We start from the raw sequence: 26411 nt of genomic DNA on the forward strand, positions 1-26411 counted from the left end.
GGTTACAAAACTGTAAGGTGCATAAACGCAATAACTTCACACATATTATATGAGTTTTAGGTCTCTATTTTTGTGTTTAATGACTTTTAAAATAAGCCTTATATATGATTAGGGTTATGAGAAAAGAAACCCTAATCAAACAAGTCATCATGGGCCAAATTTTAGATTTAGAAATTTTAAAATCGTAGATCTCAATAGATCAAGCTTGTGTCGAGCTTCTCCATTAATCCTTGATAGCAACATCTGTCAAGCTTGTGTCTAGACTTAATGAAACAACTTTTCTTCACTTGTTTCTTGGATCAATTTTCATGTCTTTAATGAAACCACTTGATATGTTTGAACAACATACTTCTTAATACATTAAACTCAACTTAGATCACATAGAAAATATGACCCTAACAAAACGATCTATATGAGAATGTGAAATCAATTTCCAAAATTCCAACATTAGGATTTGTAGTCTAGGATGGTTTGTTTATTAGGGTTTATAGATTTCCGATTAGCATTGTTGACATTTTTGTCAACTGAGTCTTATGTGGGTTTGCAAAAATGTGAAAGTTATGTTTTTTGTCATGTGATAATGACTAAATATTAACATTATTGTCTAATGATCTTACACCATTTGAAGGAGTTCTAGGTTCAACCTATTTTTGGATGAGGAATTTGTAAGAATTATGGTCTATTGTTTGTAGGGGTGTCAAATGGATGGGTTTGGGTTGAGTATAATTAGGTTGGGTACATAAAATCCATTTACTCATTATTACCCATTTAACTAATTACTTCTAACCCAAACCCAACAATCCAATTACTATGGATATAACCCAACTCACCCAATTACAATAATCAAAATTACTAAAATGTGTCTAAAACTTTAAAATAACCAAAATACCCCTAAACCCCTCAAAAATTGCCAGAATATCCCTAAAACCATAAAATGACCAAAATGCCCCTACAACCTATAAAATGACAAAAAAAAAAAAACCCCCTTAGAACCCAAAAAATGACCGAAATACTCTCCAAACCTAGAAAATGACCAAAATACTCCTAAAAGCTAAAAAATTTACAAAAATACCTCATAAAATAACCAAAATATGCCCCTAAAAATGACAAAATATCCCTGGAATTTGAAAAATAATCAAAATACTCCCGAGACCTAAAAAAGTAAAAATGACCAAGATACCTTTGAAACTTAAAAAATGATTAAAATACTCCTAAAACCTAAAAATGGCCGAAATACCCCTAAAACCTAAAAAGTGAGTGAGAGAGGATTATATTTGTTTGGCAACTTAGAAAATGAGAAGAAAATGAAGGAAAATCACTAAATTTGAAAACCCTAATCCCCAAATTCATGAAGAGAGAGAAAGGAAGAGAAACTAAGGGAGAGAGAGTCGAGAGGCTGAGAGAGGGTCAGAGGGGCTAGGTTGAACTTTGGGTTTATTATTTTTGGATTATTTACGTCTAATTGGGTTTTTAGTTAAAGCCCAATTATTATTTAAGTTCACAAGGTCCATAGTTAAAGCCCAATTAGGTAGGTTTGGGTTCTTTTTGAGTGGGTGGTGTGGACACAATGGGGAGTCGTCACCTAGTTTTTGCAATGGTCTAGGAACCATATATATAGCGTTCTCTCGAGGAATGACATTTTTTATCTTACTACTAGAGATATGGGTTCGGAGTTTAGGTATGGTTTTGGGAAGATGTTAGGCACCCATTGTATTAGGCACCCATTGTGTTAAGTATGGCTAACTTCCTCTCATTGTGTCCTATGTCTTAACCTTATTAAAGGCATACTCAATATTGTATTCTAACTCACTCACACACACACTAGCATACATCTAAGCATATAGCATGGCATCAATCATCCCCAAAAGACCTTATCATTCATCTATCATGGCATACCCAAACATACATCTATCATGGCATCTCCTAACATTCATCTATCATGCCATCTCCAAACATACATCTATCATGGCATCTCCTAACATTCATCTAGCATGGCATCTCATATCAACCTAATATGCATCTACCATTATGTCATCATATCATATTCAAGGCAGAAACATGGGTAATAAACAAATCATGGTATCATCAAGAGATCATGGAAAACATTAAGAACACAACATGCTTATTCATCATATCACCTCATGTTCATCAACCCTAAACAAGATTACAAACAAAATGCATGTGCATGTGAATGCATGACTTACCTTACTTATCTTGTTGCATCTCAACATTCATGGCATTAACACATGAACATGTGAATGCATGTTCATGGCATTAAAACAAAGAAACAAAAGATAAACCCTAATTTAAGCATGTGGAAAGCAAGCAAAAACAAACATGTGAAACAGAAGCTCAAAACCATATACATAAAAGAAAGGATCTAAAACAGAAGCATTGCATGTGAAAAAGAAGCAAAATTAGAAAAACTAGGGTTAGGGTTTCTGGGCAGGATCATGTGCACACACGAACAAGCCTGCATGCACAAGCAGGATTATGCGCACGTGGAATCCATCCCAAAAACCCTAGCAACACAGAAAATAGAGTAAGGCTTTAAAACGATAAATCTAGCATCATAACATGCTATAAAACATAACAACTACCTAAACCTAAACTATATAAACATATTAAAACATATAATAACAAAAAAAACTAAATCAAACGAAAAGATTAAATCATAAAAATAAAAAGAAAGTTTAGACTAATACCTCAAACACAAAACTTTCCAAACTTTATTTTTTACTGTTCCCCTCAATCAAACCTATTCACAGTCAATAAAAAATGTAATTAGTAATCTTAAACTCAAAGATCAAGGCCAGAAAAGGTCCTAATAAAAAGAAAATTGATTTGAGGATGTTTCGTGAAAAAACTCCCTTGGTGATTCACTATTTCTAGTGAATATTAGTGTTTTCTCTTAGGATTTTTGTGTGTTTTGAAAAGGTACCATGTATAGCTATTTATATTGTGAAAATGGGGGTTTGGAACGACTTCTAGATGATGTGGGATTCATTCAAAACCTCATTATTAATGCATTTTTTATGTTTCTAAAACCCTACATGCGTGCATAGGATTAGGCCTGCGTGCACATGCATCATGGCTACGCGCGCAAGTTAATTCCTGCGTGTGCATGCCAAGGGCTTCCTTGGCCATATTTTTCTAAAATAGATTTATTTGCTCATTAAAAGCTACATTTTTAATTTTTACATTTCTCAAGTCAATTTAATATCTGATTGGGCCCTAAACCAACTTTGGGTCTTAGAATTTCAGCATTATTGAAGAACGGGGACCCGAGTCATAAGGGGTACAAAATGCGGTGTCTATAAGTGGGTAAATAGATTTTGGTTGATTTTGCCAACCCTAATTGTTTGGTGTTTGTGGAAGGTCTATTTTTGATCTCATTCTCTTTTTATACTCTTTGTGTCTGCAAAATATTAAGGTATTTATTTTATTTTTAATTTTAAAATTATACATTCATTTTACCTAAAAGCTTTTTTTTTTCTTTAAAAAAAAAAAAAAAACACCCTCGTGGAACGGATTCAATCGATTGAATTGAGTGGATTCAATAATGCCTCAAGTAAGAGGACATTTTAAGCAAGGAGTAATTGAAAAATATGATGACAATAAATCAATAATACAATTAATGTAATAATGTAAATAGTAACTACAATCAACGATTGAGAAACTAAAGAAACTTGTATTAATAGAAGAATGTGATACAGAACACTACTTCTACTTGTATATTTTTTATAAATGGAATAAGGGATCCCACGTCAAAATATATTTTTCTCAACATATTTTCTAACTTGAGAAATCACTTTGTTTGTTTCTACGTTAACAAAAATGAATAATTTTTCAAAAAATATTTTTTGGAAAATTATTTCATTTTCTTGTGTTTGATAGCGACATTGAAAATAAGCTGGAAAATCCTTTTTTTTTTCTTTTTCTTTTTTCTTTTTTTCTTCGGTGTTTGATATACATAAAAAATTATTAACATCTTTTGTATAATTTAAACCATATATAATATGTATACTGTGTAAATCAATTAATGTAATCAATAAATTGAAAACCAACTATGAATTTGATTTTGCAACTAAAAATTGGGGGGGGGGGGGGGGGGCTTTTCATTTCAATGCTACAATAATTTGTAATAGTTATTTTTATTTTGGTCATATAGAAATTTATACCATATCGGTAACCCTCTCACTTGATAGTTTTATTATTGTCTCTATGCCCGCCCTTCCTTGATCCATGGTCCATTAGTGGGGTGAAATGAATAATATTGATTAGTTTAATTTTATTAGTGTCACTATGCCCACCATCCCTTGATTTTATATTTGACTTCCTCGAATATGTTGAGGAGTTTGTAGCTCTATTTATATTGAATCCTAATTACACAACAGAGTATGCAATGAATTACATTTGTTATGAGAATGAGTAATTTTTTGGTACTCTTGAAACACAGATAATGGTGCTCTCCTTTCACATTTATGGTGAGATCCGCTTATTAAATTCATGTGGAATTCACCGTGAACGTGAGAGGAGAAAACACTATTTCATTATACTTCAAAAATATCTAAGAATTTTCCTATGAGGATTATACATATAAATCTTATTATTATCACTCAAAGACTACTTATCATTATTTATCTTTATCATTATCTTGGATCATGACTGGTGGTGATTAGCTTGGACTCTTATTTTTTTTCTTAATTATATTATCTCGACAATCTGGATGTTGGTGAGAGAGAGAGAGAGAGAGAGAGAGATTATGCCCACAACATTTTCACAATAAATCCTAGTGGCAGGTTGTTATGAGCTTCTTTTTTTTTTTTTTTTTTTTTTTTTTTTTTTGAGTTTCATTGTTATGAGTTGTTCGTAGATAAAAAAAAAAAAAAAAAAAAAAAAAAAAAAAAAAAAAAGTAATTCTAGTGGTTATGAGTGAGAGATTGTTTTTCGAAAAATTTTAGTTGAAAACAACCTCAAGAAAAAAAAAAAGGGCATATTTTTAATAAGGTTTTTTGTTAACAAAAATTAGGTTTCCTTTAACCTATTTTTTGATGTCAAAATATGGAAAACTATCTTAATTTGTATAAAGTTTTCCATTAAAACAAACAGAGCATAGATACAACTAGAGTGAATTGAGTAGATTTAATCATATTTCAATTAAGATGACTTTTATACAACTAGAAATTTAAAAAACACAATAATAATCATGAAACTAATATAAATAGAATCCAACTAAGAAACTAAATAAATTTACTTGCATTAATTGAAGAACATGATAGAAGAGATAAAAGAAAAACGTAACTTGATAGAAACTACTGCTTGCATTAAAGCAAATGGCAACAAGGGAAATGTAAATGGGCCACAAGAACTACACTACTCCTATAATAGAAATAAGGAAAAATTACACTTTACTCACCTGTGATTTGCTCGAAAAACACTTTGCCTACCTGTTATTTAAAAATTTGCATTTTACTCACTTGTGATTAGCTCCGTTTTTCTTCTATTATCCACCTCTGTTAAAAACAGAAATAAATTTGTATTTTTTTTTTTACCCTTTTATGTTTCTCTCTCAAAAATAAAAAAACTAAATAATAAAGGAAAAAGAAGATCTAAAAGTTAGGTTTTATAAAAATTAAAACCTAATTTTTACATCTTCTTTTCATGTATCAAATTTTTATCAAAACTTTATTATGTTCACATATTTCAGTGGTAAATTTAACCTATAGTTAGGTACAATATTGATCTAAAGAGCTACTTAGTTTATTGCAACTCCTATGCAAGTTAGTCGAGTCCCCTAGATAAGGCTTGATTCTGTTCTCGTGTACTTGAGTGCTGGGATTTTATGTTCTTTCTGATTGTACTCATAAAAATTTGAGCATAGTTGACTCCCTTTCCTACAAAATTATGGGAGCAATCACATTATTTATCTGTTTTTTTTTTTTTTTTTTTTTGGGTGCTTTAATGACGTCCAGCCTAACGATTGCAATTGTTTTAATTTAAATAAATTCAAAAATTGGACTAAGCTATCCATTTTTGTTTATTTTCCTAGAGTTTTTAAGCTAGTTTACCGTCTTGCTTATGTTGGAATATTATACATTTAGTTACATCTTCAATAAAGCTATCCATATGCGCTATATGTTGCTGTTTAGGCCCATATGTTGATGCATATGGGATCAACATCCACATATTCGCATTTCTTTATTGTTTCTTTTTACTGAATACTTGCTTTGGTAGCCAGAGGCATGGAGAATACATGCTGTTGCATTTTAGTGATATTTAGACAGCTGTGAATGCGGAAAGAATATGGCTGCCTTAGCAACTGCCGAAGCTATGCAGCGCTACTGTCTTAGATCTTCTATTTTAACACTTTACTTCCATCTTAACCTTAACCTATTCTGTGAAGTAGAGAAGATTCAATAGAAAGTTCAGGTGGGTAAAGTGCACTGCTTTTAGATCTAAAAGTTAATACATGAAAACAAGATGTAAAAGTTAGGTTTTAATTTTTACAAAACCTAACTTTTAGATCTTCTTTTCCTTTGGTTTTTTAGTTTTTTATGTTTTGAGAGGAGAAAGACATAAAAGGATAATAAAATATAAATTTACCTCTATTTTTAACAAAGGTGGGTAACAGGAGACCGGAGTTAACCTCATGTAGATAAAATGCTAATTTTTAAATCATAGATAGGCAAAGTGTTTTTTGGGCAAACCACAAGTGGACAAAGTATAATTTTCTCTAAAAATAAAGTTGACATGTTAAACAGTTGGTGTTGAATTGGTGATTGTTTATGTCCATTCCCCATGGATAGTTCTCCTTTTTATAGGCCAAAAAGGGAGTAATTTCCAACTAATCCACAAGAAAGGTAGTAATTTCTTAACTTCTTAGTAATTAGTCCTCTTTATCTTTATTTATTTTAGAAAAATGCAATAGTAAGTTAAGAACATTCTTTAAGCCAAAAAAAATGGTCTTCTCATTCTCTTTTGCAACACTAGCAAGAGCTAGAACAAGATGATTACATTTCAAAGAAACACCAACAAAAAAACTAATTGCAAAAACTTTCACAAATCAAGGAGCAAAAGCAACATGCTTACATTCCAAACAATCCGTCCCTCATAGAAGTTGTAAAGCACTAGATGCATGTTTTTATTGTGATCGTTGAGGTTGGATCGCAGCCTCCATTGATGGTGAAACACTAGTGGTAGAAAGTTGTAGTTATTGAAAAACATGGTTTTGCATCACATACAAACCAATACAATAGGAGCAACATAAGATCTACTCCATTTATGAGAGATAACATTCAAATTTGAATTCTACAACAAAGAATAGGAAAGCATACTTTGATATAGTGAAATTCAAAATAAGAAGTAGATTAATCTTGAGAAGACCTTCAATCTTCATCCCAATTCCACTTGATACCCAAGATGTGTGGTCTCTCAATCAAGACTTGCAACAAGTTATTGAATTGAAGATTGAAGATACCACTTGTCAAAGATTTGATGAAGAGGTCAAAGAAAAGAAGGTTGAGTTGATTGTGGATAATGATATAAATCAAGAGATGCAACTATTGAGAATATTGTGGAAGATTCAATTGAGGTTAAATATGAGGATGAGTCCATCACCCACAATCCCTAGGTTCCGGTTGATTTGTTGAAGATGACTACACAACATGTTGATTTTCTTGAAGTAGAAAATTTTAATTTTATTATCAACCTTTTGGTGATTGATGTTGCAAATAAATTGAAGGTAGATGGGAAGAAATTTATGCTACAGTTTATGAAGGATTCAAGTTTCAGTATCGGACCATGTTATTAAAGCATTAGAAGTATTTGTTTATTTGGAGCGGAAGATTTTAGATTTCAACTATCAACTCGAGGACAAGTTTTTTCCAAGTAGAGAGGACTGATGTAGGAAAAAATCTTCAAATTAATTTATGTAATTTTTATTTTTGTTATTTTTATATAATTTTCATTATTTTAGGTTTAGGGCATTTATTTCCTTGTTTTTAGGTGATTTTAATGCTTTTTAGGTCAAATTTGGTTACTGTTATGGTTAGATATTAATTATGACTTATTTTAGAATATATTTTATTGTCTGTCAAGTTTTATGAAACCCTTAAATAGGCTCCTAAGTCTGTAAACGTTTTTCAGAGTTAATCTATATATATATATATATATATATATATAAAACCGAAACCTTTGCTGGCACCACAATTTTCCTCGTCAGCACAATATTTAAAAAATAAAAAAAAATAAAAAATTATAACACCTCAAAACCCTAGCAACCTTACCCCTCTCTCAAGTTAAGAAATATAAAACCACGGTTTCTGTAAACTCTCTCTTTCTCCAGACGTAGGAAGCCCTAAAGCATTCAAGATCTACAAAACCCTAGCAACCTTACCCCTCTCTCAAGTTAAGAAATATAAAGCCACGGTTTCTGCAAACTCTCTCTCTCCAAACGTAGGAAGCCCTAAAGCATTCAAGATCTACAATGCACGGTATAGATTTTAGCTTATAAAGTTCAGCTTTTGTAAGGTTAGTTTTGTTTATATATTAATTAATACATAGTACTTTGTTCACCATTGAATACTCATATAATTAATTTCCAATTCAGTGTTCAAGAATTAAACCAAAATTCTAACTGCGCTATCATAAAATATTATTATTAGTATGAATTTTATGGAGTTGCGGTGTTCAAGAATTAAACAAAAATTCTTTTAAATATAAAACCGAAACCTTTGCTGGCACCACAATTTTCCACGTCAGCACAATATTTAAAAAAAAAAAAAAAGATTATAACTCCTCAAAACCCTAGTAACCTTACCCCTCTCTCAAGTTAAGAAATATAAAACCACGCTTTCTGCAAACTCTCTCTTTCTCCAGACGTAGGAAGCCCTAAAGCATTCAAGATCTACAAAACCCTAGCAACCTTACCCCTCTCTCAACTTAAGAAATATAAAGCCACGGTTTCTGCAAACTCTCTCTCTCCAAACGTAGGAAGCCCTAAAGCATTCAAGATCTACAATGCACGGTATAGATTTTAGCTTATAAAGTTCAGCTTTTGTATGGTTAGTTTTGTTTATATATTAATTAATACATAGTACTTTGTTCACCATTGAATACCCATATAATCAATTTCCAATTCAGTGTTCAAGAATTAAACCAAAATTCTAACTGCGCTATCATAAAATATTATTATTAGTATGAATTTTATGGAGTTGCGGTGTTCAAGAATTAAACAAAAATTCTTTTAAATTATCTATAATATTTTGTCTTCTGAAAATTTTATCTCTTTGATTTTAGTATATTGTGTTTCTTAAGCTATAGAGAGATTTTCTTTAGTTTCTGCAAACTCTCTCTCTCTCCAGATGTAGGAAGCCCTAAACGCATGGTATAGCATTCAAGATCTACAACTCACGGTATAGATTTTAGCTTATAAAGTTTAGCTTTTGTAAGGTTAGTTTGTTTATATATTTAGTCCTTATGTTTAGGTTTAGGTTTAGGTTTAGGTTTAGGTTTTAAGAGATTTATATATTACTACTATGTGGTTCTAATAGTTTAGGTTCTAATAGTTTTCCCGTGCATCGCACGGGTTAGCGACTAGTTATTAATAAAGTAAAGATGTTTTGTCAATATCTTTTCCTGATGGATTCCAATTTATCACCTTGTAAATTCAAAAGACTCCTTGTGGATTTAAGGTTTACTAGGCTAACAATTTAGTTTTTGTTCTATTAAAGAAAGCATCGTGTATGTTTTCTTCAGGCTTCCGCGACATCAATAAGGTGGTGACTCCCAAAGAAACAGAAAGCGGGCTATGCAACCTGCAAGTGCGCCCACAATTACGCACGTGGTTCATGGCCTTAAGGGAAATACGTCTTGGCCAAATGAATTGAAGGAGGAGATTTGGGAATCACCACCTAGTATAGGTCTAGGAACCAAATTGGGCATTTTGGGCCATTGTTTACATAGATCTTATTCACCAGATATTGGGTCCAAAGTTAGGATAAGGGTTAGGAAGATGTTAGACACCTAAGATAGCTGGGCTCGTGGGCTGGCCTCTATATTGATAGGCCATATTTAATTAAAAATTTATTAAGTAAGCCCTAATCCTTAACCTAAACATACATCATGCACTAAATTAAAATAACACACACAACATGTTAAAAGATTGCATCACAGCATAAAAAGAAACGTATTAAAACACAATCAAACAAATTATTATCAAAAAGGAGCAAAGAAAATCAAAATCATACATGCCAGGAAAGATTACAAATTAAACCTAACATGGCAAAAAGGACTAAAATAAAAAGGAAAACAATTAATCATAGTTAAATAACTTAAATTATGGTTAAACAGAATCAAAGAACACATAAAAAAAAATTAAAAAAAAAATTGTCAAATCTGGGTTTAGAGTGCGTACACATACTCAACCATATGTATGTGGGTTGAAACTCTTGCATACGCATCCTTGATGATGTGTACACATCCTAATACAAAGTATAAAAAAAAAATCATATTTTCATATTACATCAACCAAAAATATAGCATGTGAATTTTAATTAAAAAGAAGAACAAAAGAAACAATAAAAATAAACAAACAACTACATCATAGTCAAATTAACATCATCAAATAAATATAAAAACAACCAAATAAAACACGTGAATAATAAACTAGCATCAAAACAAAGAACATGTTAATATATCATAAAAATTAAATAAAGCCATAAAAGCACTAAGAATAGATTATAATTAACTCATAGCCATATTAAAAATTATCTAAAGAACCATAAACATCAAACAAGTCAAGAACAAGAATAAAAAGAATCACAATAAAATGATATGGATTCTATTAAGCAAATGAATAAACCATTGAAAGAATGCTCACCTTATTTTAGATTCACAAATTTGAAGCTTATTTAACCGACCCCTCAGTACCTACAACGTAGAGAATAGGTTGACAAATAAAAGATAATGAAGAACACAATTGTTTAGGTAATCACAACTCAAGAATAAGATTATTTTAAAGAGAATTAGAAAACCATTTTGAAAAACAAGTTTCTCCCTTAATTTTTTTGCTAGAAAAATGTTTTTTTAGACTTAGAAAAATGTGCAAAGGTGTTGTTTATCAGATTAGCAGAGAGAAGTAGGGTTTTTAGAAAGCATGGAGGTACAAAATAACTCACTCTTTAGCTAGGGTCTGGATTAGAGAAATAAGGTGAGTATATATATATATGAGTAAACTAGGGTTTTCGAGACTTTAAGAAGGGTTTTGAATGTTCTTAAGGGTCTAGGAGGCGGCCCAACCAGAAGATTGAAGCTTTGGGGCCTTAAAAATGAAGAAAACAGGTTTTGGAATGCATTATGCACATTGGGTCGTGGGTGCACAAGCATGGTTTTAAAGATGCACAAGCAGAACCTTAAATTTGACTACAATGCTAGCCCAACTTCAAACAACAATAACTCACTCAATTTAAATCCAAATTACATAGAATTTGTATTCAAAATAAATCCTAGGATGTCTATTTTCTAATGAAACAAACCTCAATAAAATATTCTTTATAGATCAAAGGTTATGGTCAAAACAGTGAGTAAAGGTCATTTTCAGCTTCATTTTCAAAGCAATTTGAAGCACTTTTGAGTTGTAATTACCTTTGAACTATTGTGAATATTTTAATTACCTTTGGTTGAAGTATGTTAAGCTTATCATTAGGGACAAGGATTAAAGGTTATTAATAGGTATAAAACGAGGTGTCTACAGCATGCTAAATATTGAACCTGGTCTTCCCGCTCCCCGTGTGTGTGCGTTATATTAACTAAGTACTTCTCAAAAAAAAAAAATATATAATCATTAATGAATTTTGCTTGATGAGCTAAGATATGGGCTAACTTATTGCCATCCATCTTGATGGACTTGAATTCTTGAACTGCATAAAGTCATCATACTTGAATGATATCTCTTCAACTAGAGAGAGAGAGGAGGAAAAAAAAAGCCCTCATTTTATTGTAATTCATGCATTTAGCTTAAAATACAATCTACCTTATTATGTTCGAGGCTTCGAGCACATTTGACATGTCATTATTTATAAAAAAAATGGTTAGGATAAAATTTAATATTGTTTGCACATTATATTATATACTACTAACTTCATTACGTGCATTTTGAGCCTATAGTGAGTTTTTTTTTTTTTTTTTTTTTTTTTTTTTTTTTTTTTGGTATAGTGTCATAATTTTCCTTTTTTTTTTTTTTTTTTTTTTGAATAAATTTTTTTTGAAGACATAGGTTTAGTAGGAGAGTGTCCTATTTTGTAAGCATTTTAAGTGAAGTTGGAAATATATTTTTACTAGGTTGTCCTCAACTTTTTTTCCCATTAAGTAAGGTTTAGGAGTATTTTTAAACCATATAAAAGTCTAGTCCAAAGAGAGAAATCCTCTTATAAATAGTATAGATATATAGTATAATAAAAGTTGGACTTAGAAACTATAGTTATGTCAATTTGTGGTATTTCTAAACCACATAAAAGTCCAATCTAAAAAGGGAAATCCTCTTATAAATAGTATTGATATATATATATATATATATATTATAATAAAAGTTAGACTTAGAAGCTATGGTTATATCAATTGTCAAGTGCTTATTTTCTCTTTAATCAAGATATTTCCCTTTAGGTAAAACTCTATTAGTGGGTTTAGCACAAAAATAAAAGCTCTATTAGTGGTTTTTCTAGAAGAAAAAGTCTATTTTTTTTAGTAGGAAAAAGTCTATTAACTAAGTTTTGAGATATATAAACTTCTCCTCCAACTAAAATTCTATTTTAAAAGATTTTAAGAATTTAAATAAAATTTAAAATCTACTTTAATTATTTTGATCATCTATCATAATTTTTGTATTTTAATATAATAAAATTTATACTGTTACATGATAGTTTTATGCCAAATAGTTTATTAAAATTTTGAGTGGTTCACTAAAGTATTAATAATATTTTTAAAAGTGTGTGTATATATATATATATATATATATTAGTGAATATGTCTGTGCTCTGTATGTGCTTTGCCCACGAAAAAAAAAACAAAACTTCAGAGGAAAGAATCCTCTAAAAAAAACCTCCGACGAAGGAATGGTGGCTAAAAACACCCTGTAACAGTGTAATAGTAACTGCCAAAGTTTCCAACGGCGGAAAATTAACGAGCAAAACAAACAAAGTTTGACTTTAGTCAACAACCTATTTTTGGTTATAATTGTGACCCATTATTAAATTTATTTTATTGAAATTATTTTTTTGTCCAGAATTTGTTGCGACAATACAGTCTTTCACATTGATAAGGCATCTGGGGCAATTTCGGTATTGGACTTGCTTCAAAATTCGCGGGACTTCAAAACAAATTCAAACAGACCCGCATTCCGTTTCTGATTCATACTTCAAATAAGTCCTCTCTTAACAGAAAGAGAGAGAGAGAAAGAGAAATTGGGGGGCTGTGAGAATGGCGGCATCGAACGGGAGCGAGTTCTTTGAGATGGAGATTGAAGAACCGAGCGAGGTGCTAAGGAGAGCATCGAATGCGTCTTCGGTGGCGGAGGATGAGGAGGAGCTACGGTGGGCGGCAATCGAGAGATTGCCGTCGGTGAAGCGGATGAACATGGCGTTCGTGAAGCGATCAGCTTCGAGCTCTAGCGGAAATGAACCGATCGATGTACGGAAACTCGATCGCTTTAAACGCGAGCTCGTTGTGAAAAATGCCTACGCCACAAACGAACAAGATAACTATCGTTTGCTTTCCGCCATTAAAGAACGCCTCGATAAGTACGAACGAAATCACTGTGCTTTCAGTTAGTTTTTTTTTTTTTGGTTCTGAAAAGTAGCATTTGAGATTTGAGATCTTGGAGAGTAGAAATCTGGATCGAAGAAAATCGTATATATGTTTTCTTTTCAACCATTATATTAATTCTGTAATTTTTTTCATCATATGAAAAGAGTTGGATTGGTGATGCCGAAGATCGAAGTGAGATACGAGAACTTGAAAATTGTGGCTGATGTTCATACCGGTTCAAGAGCTTTGCCTACTCTGTTAAATTCTACTCGTGACGTGATTGAGGTTGATTATCATTCTTAATTAATTCTCTGTAGTTAATTTTTATGCTTCAGATTTATAATTTTTATTTATTTGAATGCAGCGAATCCTAAACGAGTTAAAGATAATTCGACCAAAGAAACATTCTTTAACAATCTTGAACAATGTCAGTGGCGAAGTAAAACCGGGAAGGTAATTATTACTATAATGATGGTTATCTTGTGTACAAATTGCCAAAATATGAACCTGTACATTTTGCAATGAACCTAAATATGTAAAATTAAACAAAGACACACTTTTAAATGCTTCACCTATGTTAATTCATTGTAAACCGATTCTGTTGATCACTAGCGTGTCATATCAGTTGGTTTCCAACGGAGAAGAAGAAAAATCTTATTATAGCTTAAACTCAAAACCATTATATAGCTAGGAACAGTTATTAATTTTTTAAAATTAATTATTTTCATGTATTTTGTTTGAACTGACCAAACAAACCGATTGGTCCTACATTGTAGGATGACTTTGCTCTTAGGACCTCCAGGTTCCGGCAAATCCACCTTGCTTTTGGCCCTTGCGGGGAAACTTGATGGCAACTTAAAGGTTAGTACTTGCCCACGAATACCTCATGCTTATAGAGATTAATATTCTATTAGAAAAATTATGTTTTTAAATTCACTATACACTATACTTTGTAGAGTAAACAAATGTGTTACATGAACAATGTACAATATTGTCTACATGTGGTTACAATGGGTTATTAGAGGGCTATTTGGTAGAAGAGAAAGAATGAGGGTTTTATTTTATTTTATTTATTTATTTAAATTTTATGGGTAAAAGAAATGGCTTCGTTTGGAGTTGTAAATTGTAATGGAGAAAAAGAAGACGAGATTTTTATGCTTTTGATGTTATAGGGGCTTTTCTGCTCCATTGATTTTGGATTAAGAACCAATTGTGGCTTCAATCGATAAATTGGTCATTTCAATTATTTAGCCCGTGTTAGTGAGTTGGACGAAATTGGTAGAATTTGAACAATTAATTAAAGGACAAAGTTTAGTTACAAAATTTGTTGTAGCTTAAGAGTACAACCTTACTCAATATCTTTTTATTGATGGTAAATTTTGACAAATCCATCATTGGATTACATCTTCTTCTTAAATTCTCCATGCTTACAAAATTTCTAGAAAATAAAATATCAATAACTATGTCATCAATAAATTATTTAAATTGCAAGTTTTTGTAGTTAAAAATTATGCATAAAATATAAGATTATAGATCATATAGTAAATAATATCCGATTGACACAAAATTTGACGTATATTATTCAACGGTTAAATTTTCAAAATATAAAATAATATTTATTTTATTAAGTAAGGAGATTACAACTAATTTTGTAACTAAATGTTGTACTTAATTAAATTATCCAATAACATTAGCAGTATTAGACACTTCATAAAAAGGGAGTAAGGCTGTCTATCAATCATCTCTTCCAAATCCCACAGAAGAAAGAGCAAGAGCCCTGTCTGTGCCCTAGGTATGAAATTTTATTCAAGAATATTGAAAAAACTTTCTTCTCCAATAAATTGTTTTCTGTTATTTTATTTTTTGAATTCAGCTAGGAAATTCAAGGTAAGTTTTATTAGTTTACAGTCTTATCATGTGTGTATAAAATACTACTACCCCTAGTAAAGGCATTAAGGATAGTCTTATTTAATTAAAATATTCAGTCTGATGCTAGTAACTGGACCTTTCCATACTAAAAATTGATATTTTGTTTTCAGAAAACTGGTAGCATTACATATAATGGCCATAAGATGGATGAATTTTACGTTCAAAGAACTTCTGCATACATCAGCCAAACAGATAATCATCTTGCAGAGCTCACTGTACGAGAAACCTTGGATTTTGCTGCTAGATGTCAAGGTGCAAGTGATGGGTTTGCAGGTTTGTTCGCTTTTATTTATTATTTGCAATCTATGTGTAAAATTAATTTTATTTACAAAAAAATCCCTGTGTAAATCATGAATCAACCATTTATTATGTACCGAATATCTAAGTTATGGTATATTTTAAGAGTACCTATAGGTTATATGAAAGATCTGGTCCGTTTAGAGAAGGAAAGGAACATAAGGCCAAGTCCTGAGATTGATGCATTTATGAAGGTTGTTATCTTAAATCCGCTTCATTCTTTTTGTTTATGGATAAATTGTTCATGTGTTTAGCTTTTTATCCTGATTTGATGTTTTAACTGCACAGGCATCATCAGTTGGTGGTAAAAAGCACAGTATTTCAACAGATTACATTTTGAAATTGCTTGGTCTTGAAATATGTTCGGAGACATTGGTTGGTAGTGATATGGTCCGAGGCATCTCAGGTGGCCAAAGAAAAAGGGTTACCACAGGTTTCTCTCTCTCTCTCTCTCTCTCTCTCTCTCTGGTAGTAACAGAATACACCTCTGTTCTTAACATCACTTTTATACTGGAAGCTTCCAATCTTCAAAAGGAGTTGGACTCAAAATACTGTCTGCAAACTTGTGAGAATGAAGCATGACAATAATGAAAGCTATCCATTAAGTGCAAACAAGTCATTTAATGTCATGTTAAATTTGGCGGAAAATTTGCATTACTAATCTAATATCTAAAATTTTTCAAGTACTTGTTTATCAAAAAGCAATTTGTAAAAAACACAATATGATATACTGAAGGCTATGTTGAGTGATTTGCATGTGTCTGAATTATGAGAGTTGAAATGATAAATAATACGTGGTTGGTTGGTCTCGTTTTTATTCAGGAGAAATGATTGTTGGACCAAGAAAGACTCTATTTATGGATGAAATATCTACTGGACTCGATAGCTCTACCACACTCCAAGTTGTAAAATGCATTAGGAATTTTGTCCACCAAATGGAGGCTACTGTACTAATGGCTCTTCTTCAGCCTGCACCTGAGACATTTGAACTGTTTGATGATCTGGTTCTATTATCAGAAGGACACATTGTGTATCAAGGCCCTCGAGCAGAAGTGTTAGAATTTTTTGAGTCGTTAGGTTTTCGACTACCACCTCGTAAGGGGGTAGCTGATTTTCTTCAAGAGGTACTTTCTTAAAGACAATCAAATAGTTTGATGTTTCCTAAATGATTGTCTGACATGTTTCATTGCCAGGTGACCTCTAGAAAGGACCAAGCTCAGTACTGGGCCGATTCTTCAAAACCATATGTTTTCATTTCTGTTCCAGAAATTGCAGAGGCCTTTAAAAATTCCAGATTTGGAAGGTCGCTGCAGTCCTCATTATCTGTTCCATATGATGAATCTAAGAGTGATTCTTCGGCTTTGTCCAAAACTAAATATGCTGTACCAAGATATGGGCTTTTAGTAGCTTGTTTCGAACGAGAATTGCTGTTAATCTCCAGACATAGTTTTCTATATATATTTAGGACATGCCAGGTATGATTCACCTTGTCACTTCTGTATTTAAATGTGTCATTAATTGTGTACACATGTAGTGCGTCTATTCCATTAGCATAGGGATAATTCGCATGCCTTTCTTCTGAAACAACTAAATGCTTATTATCCGTTAGCTATAAATCATTTGATGAATATACTGTAAACTTTTAGAGTACGTATGTATCTTGTAGGTTGTAATTTCAGTTTTCATTGTTAAATTTTCTCATATATAGTTTTGATATATCTCATATTATCTGTTACTTATGTTAAAGGTTGCCTTTGTTGGATTTATCACATGCACAATGTACTTAAGAACAAGAATTCACCCCACAAATGAGCAATATGGCACCCTTTATCTTTCTTGCCTATTTTATGGGCTGGTGCATATAATGTTCAATGGATTCTCTGAGCTACCTCTTATGATATCTCGGCTCCCAGTCTTCTACAAGCAAAGAGATAATTATTTTCATGCTGCATGGGCATGGAATATCTCAAGCTGGATTCTGCGTGTACCTTACTCTCTTGCTGAAGCTATTGTGTGGTCATGTGTTGTATATTACACTGTTGGTTTTGCCCCTGGTGCGGGAAGGTATCTCCTATTTACTTTAGTAGACGATGTTTTTTCTGATTGTATTTTCTGTACTAGTTACATCCCTTAAATGTTTCAGGTTTTTCCGTTTTATGCTTTCACTCTTTTCAATACACCAAATGGCATTGGGTCTTTTCCGTTTGATGGCCTCTATCGCACGAGATATGGTTCTTGCTAATGTATTTGGATCTGCTGCACTGCTTGTTTTATTCTTGTTGGGTGGATTCGTCATTCCAAAAGGTAGGTTTCATAAAAAAATTGTTGATGACAGGAAAATTTTGTGATCTTTGGTGACTAGGTTGTTCTACTTTCAGGAATGATTAAGTCATGGTGGATTTGGGCATTTTGGGTGTCACCTCTATCCTATGCACAACGTGCAATTTCTGTCAATGAATTTACCGCCACAAGGTGGATGGAGGTAAGGTCTTTGAGATTGGGGACACACTTCTGCCGGTTTTCTGATGCTTCATATAATGTCATATATTCATGACTGAAAAATGAGGATATCGCTTGAAGATTTTATGTTATGGATGACTTCTGAAGTTGTCTGCTGGTTTTGGAAACTTGACTCTTTGCAGAGATCGGCAATTGGGAATGATACTGTTGGATACAACATTCTCAAATCACATAGCTTACCTACTGATGATTATTGGTATTGGATTGGAGTTGCTGCACTATTAGCTTATTCGGTGCTTTTCAACAACTTAGTGACTTTTGCCTTGGCCTACCTTAATCGTATGTTTGAAAGAATTTATATTAATTTTTTTTAAATGTTCTTATCCATTCCTTTTGCTAACTAAAGTTATTCCATCTAAGTAAAAATTTTCTGTGTTCCTTTTAGTATGAATGTGTTTAATCTTTAGTAAATGTTATCTCTCTTATCTTTTTTCCATTTCAGCCCTTACAAAAGCCAGGACAGTGATACCAGATGATATTGCAGAAAAGAATTTGGCAACAGATGGTGGTCGGTTGTTTTTATAAATTTTATCAATAATGTTCCATTTATAAATTTACAGCATCTTTTATTGGATTTTACTCCTCATAATGGATTGTAGCATAGATATATTTTAGAAATATCTCTTATATATGTTTACCTGTTTATGCAGTAGGTGGTAAGGGTTCTGAATTACATCAAACATCTGCCAGAGAAGGCAGCAAAAAGAAGGGAATGATCCTTCCATTTCAACCATTAACAATGACTTTCCATAATGTCAATTATTTTGTTGATATGCCGAAGGTGTGTTTTCTCTGTTGGTTTTGATCTCCTTGACCTTATTGGTACACCAAATATATTGGGAGTTCACTTTCTTCTATTTTAAACAAAGTAAACCAATTTTTTTTTTTTTTTTTTTTTTTTTTTTTTGAGTTTCTCAGGAAATGCAAAGGGAAGGTATTCCGGAGAAGAAGTTGCAACTCCTGTCCAATATTAGTGGTGTATTCTCACCTGGTGTTCTTACTGCCTTGGTTGGGGCAAGCGGAGCTGGAAAGACCACTTTGATGGATGTGCTTGCTGGTCGGAAAACTGGTGGATACATAGAGGGGGATATTAAGATATCCGGTTACTCAAAAGAGCAGAGCACTTTCGCTAGAATATCAGGATATGTTGAACAAAATGATATACATTCTCCTCAAGTGACAGTAGAGGAGTCTCTCTTGTTTTCTTCTGCTCTTCGTCTCCCAAAGGAAGTTAGCAAAGAGAAAAGACATGTGAGTTGCTGCATAAGATTTTGTATCCTATTGGAATATTTCTGTTTAATTACATCACTATAATGCATTGCAGGAGTTTGTTGAAGAAGTGATGAAATTAGTAGAGCTTGATACTATAAGAAATGCTTTGGTTGGCTTGCCTGGTAGTAGTGGCCTATCGACAGAGCAGAGAAAACGTTTAACCATAGCAGTGGAACTTGTAGCAAATCCTTCCATTATTTTTATGGATGAACCTACATCTGGACTGGATGCACGAGCAGCAGCCATTGTTATGCGAACTGTTCGTAATACCGTTGATACGGGGAGAACTGTGGTCTGCACAATACATCAACCAAGTATTGATATATTTGAAGCATTTGATGAGGTTAACTATTGTTTTGCAGTCAATTGAGAACTATATTTGATGTGTTTGTCAGTTTCTTTGAATATGTCTTAATCTTTTGGGTTAAATGCATAGCTACTTCTTATGAAACGAGGGGGCCTAGTTATATATGGAGGGAAGCTTGGTGTGCACTCACAGATAATGATAGACTATTTTCAGGTAACAATTAATCGTCCTGTGCTTTACTTCTAATTCTGGATTTATACTGTTCACTCTTGTGTAATTAGAAATTTGACTAATTCGAAATTTCGAGTTCTCAATAGCTGAACCATTCATAACCTCAACAAAACAACAAACAACCATCATCCTGCACCTTATATAAGCCTATTTGTCTCCTACAAAGAGAAGCCTAGTAGACAAAAGCTACTGGAAAAGCTCTAGGAAACCAAATTGGAAAATCGATGTTGAATAATGTGGTCGATGTGTTTTTAATTTTTCAATGTTTAAAAAACATTGAAAAATTAAAACTTACATCCGATGGTTTCAAAAAATTTGGAAAAAATCACCAAAATCAAGGAAGACCAGCTACTCAGATAATGTGGTCGCCGGATTTTGGTGATCGTGTCGGTGTAGACATCAGTTTTAACATCATCGTATGAACGATAACGTCAGCACACTTCTAGGACTGGACTGGATTGACTTGTAAAATCAGAAAAATTAGGGTAAGAGAGAGATGAAGACAAGAAGGGAGTAAAAGAAGGGGTGAATTGCACCACCACCCTCCCTTGGGATTTTACGAAATTGTACTTCCCCTCTTGAAGTTTATATAAAGAAAAATTATTGTTTCGCACTCTCTCACGAATGCTCTATATACACATTGTTCATACTTTCACATTAGGTATTTATATTTTTTAAGAATGTCCACATTTAAAACAAGATACGTATGAAAAGTGTGTAAAGGAAGTATGAGACAATTAAAGTCCTTGTATAAATGCAAAAGTTAAGTCTGTGCCCTCTCAAACTGATATTTTACTAATGGAATATTCCATTTTTATAAAATCTTCTTACACAAACTCTGAACAAAATGACAACCTTATCTCTTGAGGTTTGGGGATGAATGACACTCCCCACTTAAGTAAATATAAATTAACGGTAACATTTTAAAAAATATATATATATATTTCATTAGTAAAAACTAAACTTTTCATTTACAAAAACTTCAAGGGGGAGTTTCAGGAAACATTTGAGATTGTCATATCATAGAATCTCATGGGAGGTTCCCCCCACAAAACACACACACACACACACACAAAAAAAACGTTTTGGTCTTAATCAACTAGTCTATCACATTTGACATATTTATATTAGAGTGATACAGCAAGACTACAAGAATACCCCTACTTAATCTAAAGTAATAAGTTAATAAAGAAACAACAAGAGTAAACAAAAAATTATGTGGGATTTATTGTACTTTGCTCATTCAACATCTTTGGAAATCACTCAAAAGAGGTCAGACTTTGGTGTGATGATAAGTGCTCTCCATCCAAGCGACTTGTCACCAGTTTGAGTATGGAAATTAGACTCTCCAAATCTGGGGGTAAGGCTGCTTACCAACGACCTCTTCCCCATAGAAACAAGAGTCTTGTGTATTAGGTATTACCTTTTAGTACCAAAATGGGTCATGCCATTAGCTTATTTTCTGAGTTTTTTGGTTAAACTACCGGTGTGTTTGACATTGGAAAGTTTATGTTTCAATATAGTCCTTATTTTGCTACATTTCCTCCTTCCAATTTTAGTCAAATTACTTGGTGATTTTCAAGAAACTCCTTGATTTAATATAAACCATGAGGCTGATAAAATTAGAAAACTGTGTTGTTTACTTACAGCTTAAGCGAAGTTTGTCTCAGTTATCCATTTTATATGCAGGGAATTAATGGAATCCCTCCAATTCCCAATGGTTACAATCCAGCAACTTGGATGCTCGAGGTGACAACTCCTGCTGCCGAAGATAGAATTGGTGAAGACTTTGCCAACATTTACCAGAATTCTAAGCAATATAGGTAATCTTAATTTATGTTGTTGCTTACTTGCATTTTAACGTAATATCCATAACTGATATTTTTACATCCTTGTTCTAGCGATGTGGAAGCTTCCATCAAGCATTTTAGTATTCCACCTGCTGGCTCAGAACCGTTGAAGTTTTCTACCACATATTCACAAGACTTATTCACCCAATTTCTGACTTGCCTATGGAAACAAAATCTTGTATACTGGAGAAGTCCAGAATACAATGCCATGAGGTTACTTTTTACTGCAATCTGTGCAATATTACTTGGATCAATATTCTGGGATATTGGTTTAAGAAGGTAAATTTTTCTGTTATCTCATGTCTCATAGTGCAAGTTAATTTTGCTTCTCTGTATTTGCCTATGATTCACCTGTTCCTGGTTAGTTTTTTCTTTTTTTTTTCTTCGCTAACATTTAGTAAAAGTGAAATGGGTATTGCTTCAAGAGGATATCTATTGATCAGTCAGCCTTGATAGAATTAGTTAGTTAGAAACCATGAATAATATTCTTAGGCTAAATTCTGTATTTCTGGAGTATCTTAACAATTTAATAGGGAAAATGTTAGGCTGGAATATGCAAATATTCAGAATTTTTGGTAACAGAAGTCTTGCATTTGAATATGAAACTTTATCATGTGACCAAAAATATTGAAATAGAATATACCTTATTTGGGAATTGTGATTAACACCTTTTTATTTTTAAAAAAATTCAAACAACCGCCTATTGTTTTTTTCTCTTCTTTTGACAAAGTATTGTGGCGACAAAATCCTGTATTTTGATTAGGCTATTTCTCTTTGATTCTTGCAATGTTGTGAAAAAGGTATTAAATCATTAAACATATATAATTTTGTTTAGGAGTACAACTCAAGATTTGTTTATGGTTATGGGAGCTCTTTTTGCTTCATGTGTATTTGTTGGAGTTAACAATGCATCCTCAGTGCAACCAATTGTTTCAATTGAGAGGACGGTATTCTATCGAGAGAAAGCAGCTGGAATGTACTCTCCAATTGCTTATGGAGGAAGCCAAGTAAGGTTCATTAATATTTGACAAATGACACTTCTTTGAAGTGGTGATTTCTGATATATATCTTGATTGCAATATAAACAGGGTCTTGTGGAGGTTCCATACGTTGTTGCGCAGACAATAATATTTGGCATTATCACATATTTCATGATTAATTTTGAAAGGACAATCAGTAAGATTCTTTCATTGTTTTCTTCTGTGCTGATTTTACTTTTACTTTTAGTTGTCCATTAAAAAGATTTATATAAGAATGAGTCCTACGAAATTCCTAAAAATTTTGCATCTAAGGACATTCCAACTTCACTGTTGTGTCTAAAGAGATTCTTATAAGAACGAATCCTTTGATTTGAAGGTTTCAAAAATTGTTGTCAAGGCAATATAGGTGGCTTTGTTTTCACTAGTAAAGGGCACCTGGCTTATTATATTGTTTTCTGATGTTGTTGGTGCATGAAGTTTATGCAAATTCAGTTACTTAACTTGACATTTCTCCGGTATTGCAGGCAAATTTTTTCTCTATCTATTGTTTATGTTCTTGACATTCACGTACTTTACCTTCTTCGGCATGATGGTTGTTGGTCTTACACCTTCTCAAAACCTAGGATCAGTCATTTCTTCTGCATTTTTCTCAATATGGAACCTACTTTCCGGTTTTCTCATCCCAAAACCTGTAAGTAAATATATTTTACATCTTGCAACAAAGTATTGCTTCATTCATGGATTGGGCCAATAAACTGTTGGAGCTTCACTTGAAACTAATAATGATCACAAGTGGAACAAAAATCAATAAAGATTAAATTCCTAAGTGGTTTAATTATGACCACATAGATGAGCAAACATACTCCACTTCATCTTAATTTTGAAAGTATGATTGGCCATGTCTAGCTGGAACTCTATATAACATTAAAGTACAATATATTGAGATGCTATACTTTTAAACTTAATTTGTTATGGAGAAAATCTGTGCATTTAGCACTTGACAAGAATATGTGGTTTGCACTCCAGTAACTAATGAAACTAATTAAACACAAATTACGTTATAAAATAGAACTTCTTTAGTAAAAAAGAATAAGCCTCCTGTTAAAGTCATGTCCTAAACAACAATAGTATAATGTCCCCTCAAGCAAAAAAGCTACTGGATTTAAATAAAAAGCAATTCCCACTAGCCATGAAATCCCACCAGTAGTAAAAACTGAAAAGGGAAGGGATGAACCCCACTGCCACTAAAATAAAGTAGATGATAGAAAACATAGCAAATGATCCTTATTTTTTGTTTTTGAGGTTTTGCGCTCAAGCCCATCTGCTTATTCTTTCTCAAGTTTGCAACTCTGTTCAAAGTTTCATTGGTTTTATTACTTCAGAGTATCCCTCCATGGTGGCTGTGGGCCTACTACATCTGCCCAATTGCATGGACTCTACGAGGTATTATCAGCTCTCAGCTTGGTGATGTGGAAACCAAGATTGTTGGAGATGGATTTGAGGGCACTGTGAAAGAATATTTGGACTATTTCCTTGGCTATGGTCCTGGGATGGTAGGAGTTTCAGTAGCAGTTCTTATTGGCTTTTGTCTCGTCTTCTACATGGTATTTGCTATCTCAGTCAAAGTCCTCAACTTCCAGAAAAGATGAATGGAGTTTCAAATAATGAGAAAGAGGCCAGATATACTCGCTGGAGGTTCTCTCAAGAGCATAATGACCCCTCTAATGTGGTGTTTAGTTTGGGAATATAACTGTTTCTATATTTGATTTGATTTGATTTAGAATCTTATAAGAATTTGAGAACATGTGATGCTTTTATTTGATTTATTTCTTAGAATCTGTAAGTGTTATTTATTTTTTCCAAAATATCCTTTGATTTGTATCAAGCCTTTTTTCCCTCCAAATAAATTATAAGATACAAAAATATAAACTATAAATCATAGAATATTCAATAAATTATAATATCACATTTTTTAGATGACGTGTATAATACAAAAATAATTATTTGAATGGTCATTTTATAATCATTATTATATTTTAATTTTATTTCTATTGGTTAAAGGGTAGAGAGGAATTAGTAAAATTGTCAATTTATAAAAAAAAGAAAAAAAAAAAAAAATATATATATATATATATATAACTTTTCTAAGAGAGTGTGGATACTCTCATTTTTTTAGTGGGAATTCAGATTTCCCAGGCATATAACTCTCGTGTGATTTGCAACTAAATATGAGAATGTTTCAATATCCTTAGGAATTCTAGAAGATTATCCCATACCAAACGTCACATAAGTGGAATGAGAGTATATTCAAAGTGGAAGGAGCTCTACAACATGAAGATATCTTTCCACTAGTTTTTTACTTCTGGTCACTAGATGAATTTTGGTATTTCATCCGTTTCTCATGAAATATTTTCATGCTCTCAAAAAAAATTACCTTGGAATTCTTTAGAAAACGATTTTGAGTAAACATTCACAGCAGACAGAAAGATAATCCTCTTTCCCTTGAAACAATAATATCAGTGCAATATTGATTAGTTAGTCGGTGTTATGATGAAAAGAAAAAGAAAAACATTATTATTTAAGTTCTGTATATTAATTGTGACCGAGCAAGAATGTCACTTACGCTTATTCTTCAGTTCTATCATTTTATTTTTTGTTTTAAGCCAGACATATGAAAGAAAGGGGACAGAGGGTAAATGTTCTTGAGGTGAAGTCATATGAGGAAAGATGCAAAAATCTAATTGATTCTGAAACGCAATTTTACCAGGTGTAACATCCCTTATACTATCAGTTATCTATCGAGTTTTTTAAGTTACAATCGTCAGAGGCTAAGAGCCTAACTCAATTGCACACTATGCTACTTTTTCATCCTGTGAAGACGGGTTTGCATTGATGCAGTTGTTTTTTAGACTTCAATTACTGATCTCTTACTGTTCATCGCCATCCTCACCTCTTTGAATGTGCTAGCTTCATTGCTTGAGTCAGCATAGTGATGTAGGACACGATATGGGATTTAAATTTAGTTGTTTGTTAATTTTTTAATTTTCATGTAATTTTTGAAAATTTTAAGAGATGTGGTTTTATTTTCTTGATTTTAGGTGTTTTTAAAGGGTTCTTAATCAACACAGGGTGTCCTATTATGGTGTTGTATCAACTACGATATGTTTAGAAATATTTTTACTTGAAAAATAAAACGAACATAATGGTTTTATAATAATTTCA

General features: G+C 32.4%; 1 protein-coding gene across 1 annotated transcript; it reads left to right on the forward strand.

Annotated features, from left to right (window-relative positions):
* The first annotated feature begins 13476 nt into the window (after window positions 1–13476).
* On the forward strand, window positions 13477–25054 carry LOC126688817 (ABC transporter G family member 31-like). The gene is made up of 24 exons (XM_050383685.1): window positions 13477–13796; window positions 13968–14088; window positions 14168–14256; window positions 14580–14664; window positions 15843–16005; window positions 16147–16223; window positions 16318–16462; window positions 16852–17153; window positions 17223–17504; window positions 17777–18093; window positions 18173–18333; window positions 18408–18511; window positions 18672–18828; window positions 18992–19057; window positions 19200–19330; window positions 19468–19800; window positions 19874–20164; window positions 20258–20341; window positions 22049–22182; window positions 22261–22488; window positions 23045–23216; window positions 23298–23385; window positions 23714–23880; window positions 24572–25054. Exons 1-24 carry the CDS (start codon window positions 13477–13479, stop codon window positions 24836–24838), a joined length of 4284 nt encoding a protein of 1427 aa, XP_050239642.1. The 3' UTR covers window positions 24839–25054.
* The last annotated feature ends 1357 nt before the right edge of the window (window positions 25055–26411 follow it).

The sequence above is a fragment of the Quercus robur genome, chromosome 1 (assembly GCF_932294415.1).
Source record: "Quercus robur chromosome 1, dhQueRobu3.1, whole genome shotgun sequence".
Lineage (NCBI taxonomy): Eukaryota > Viridiplantae > Streptophyta > Magnoliopsida > Fagales > Fagaceae > Quercus > Quercus robur.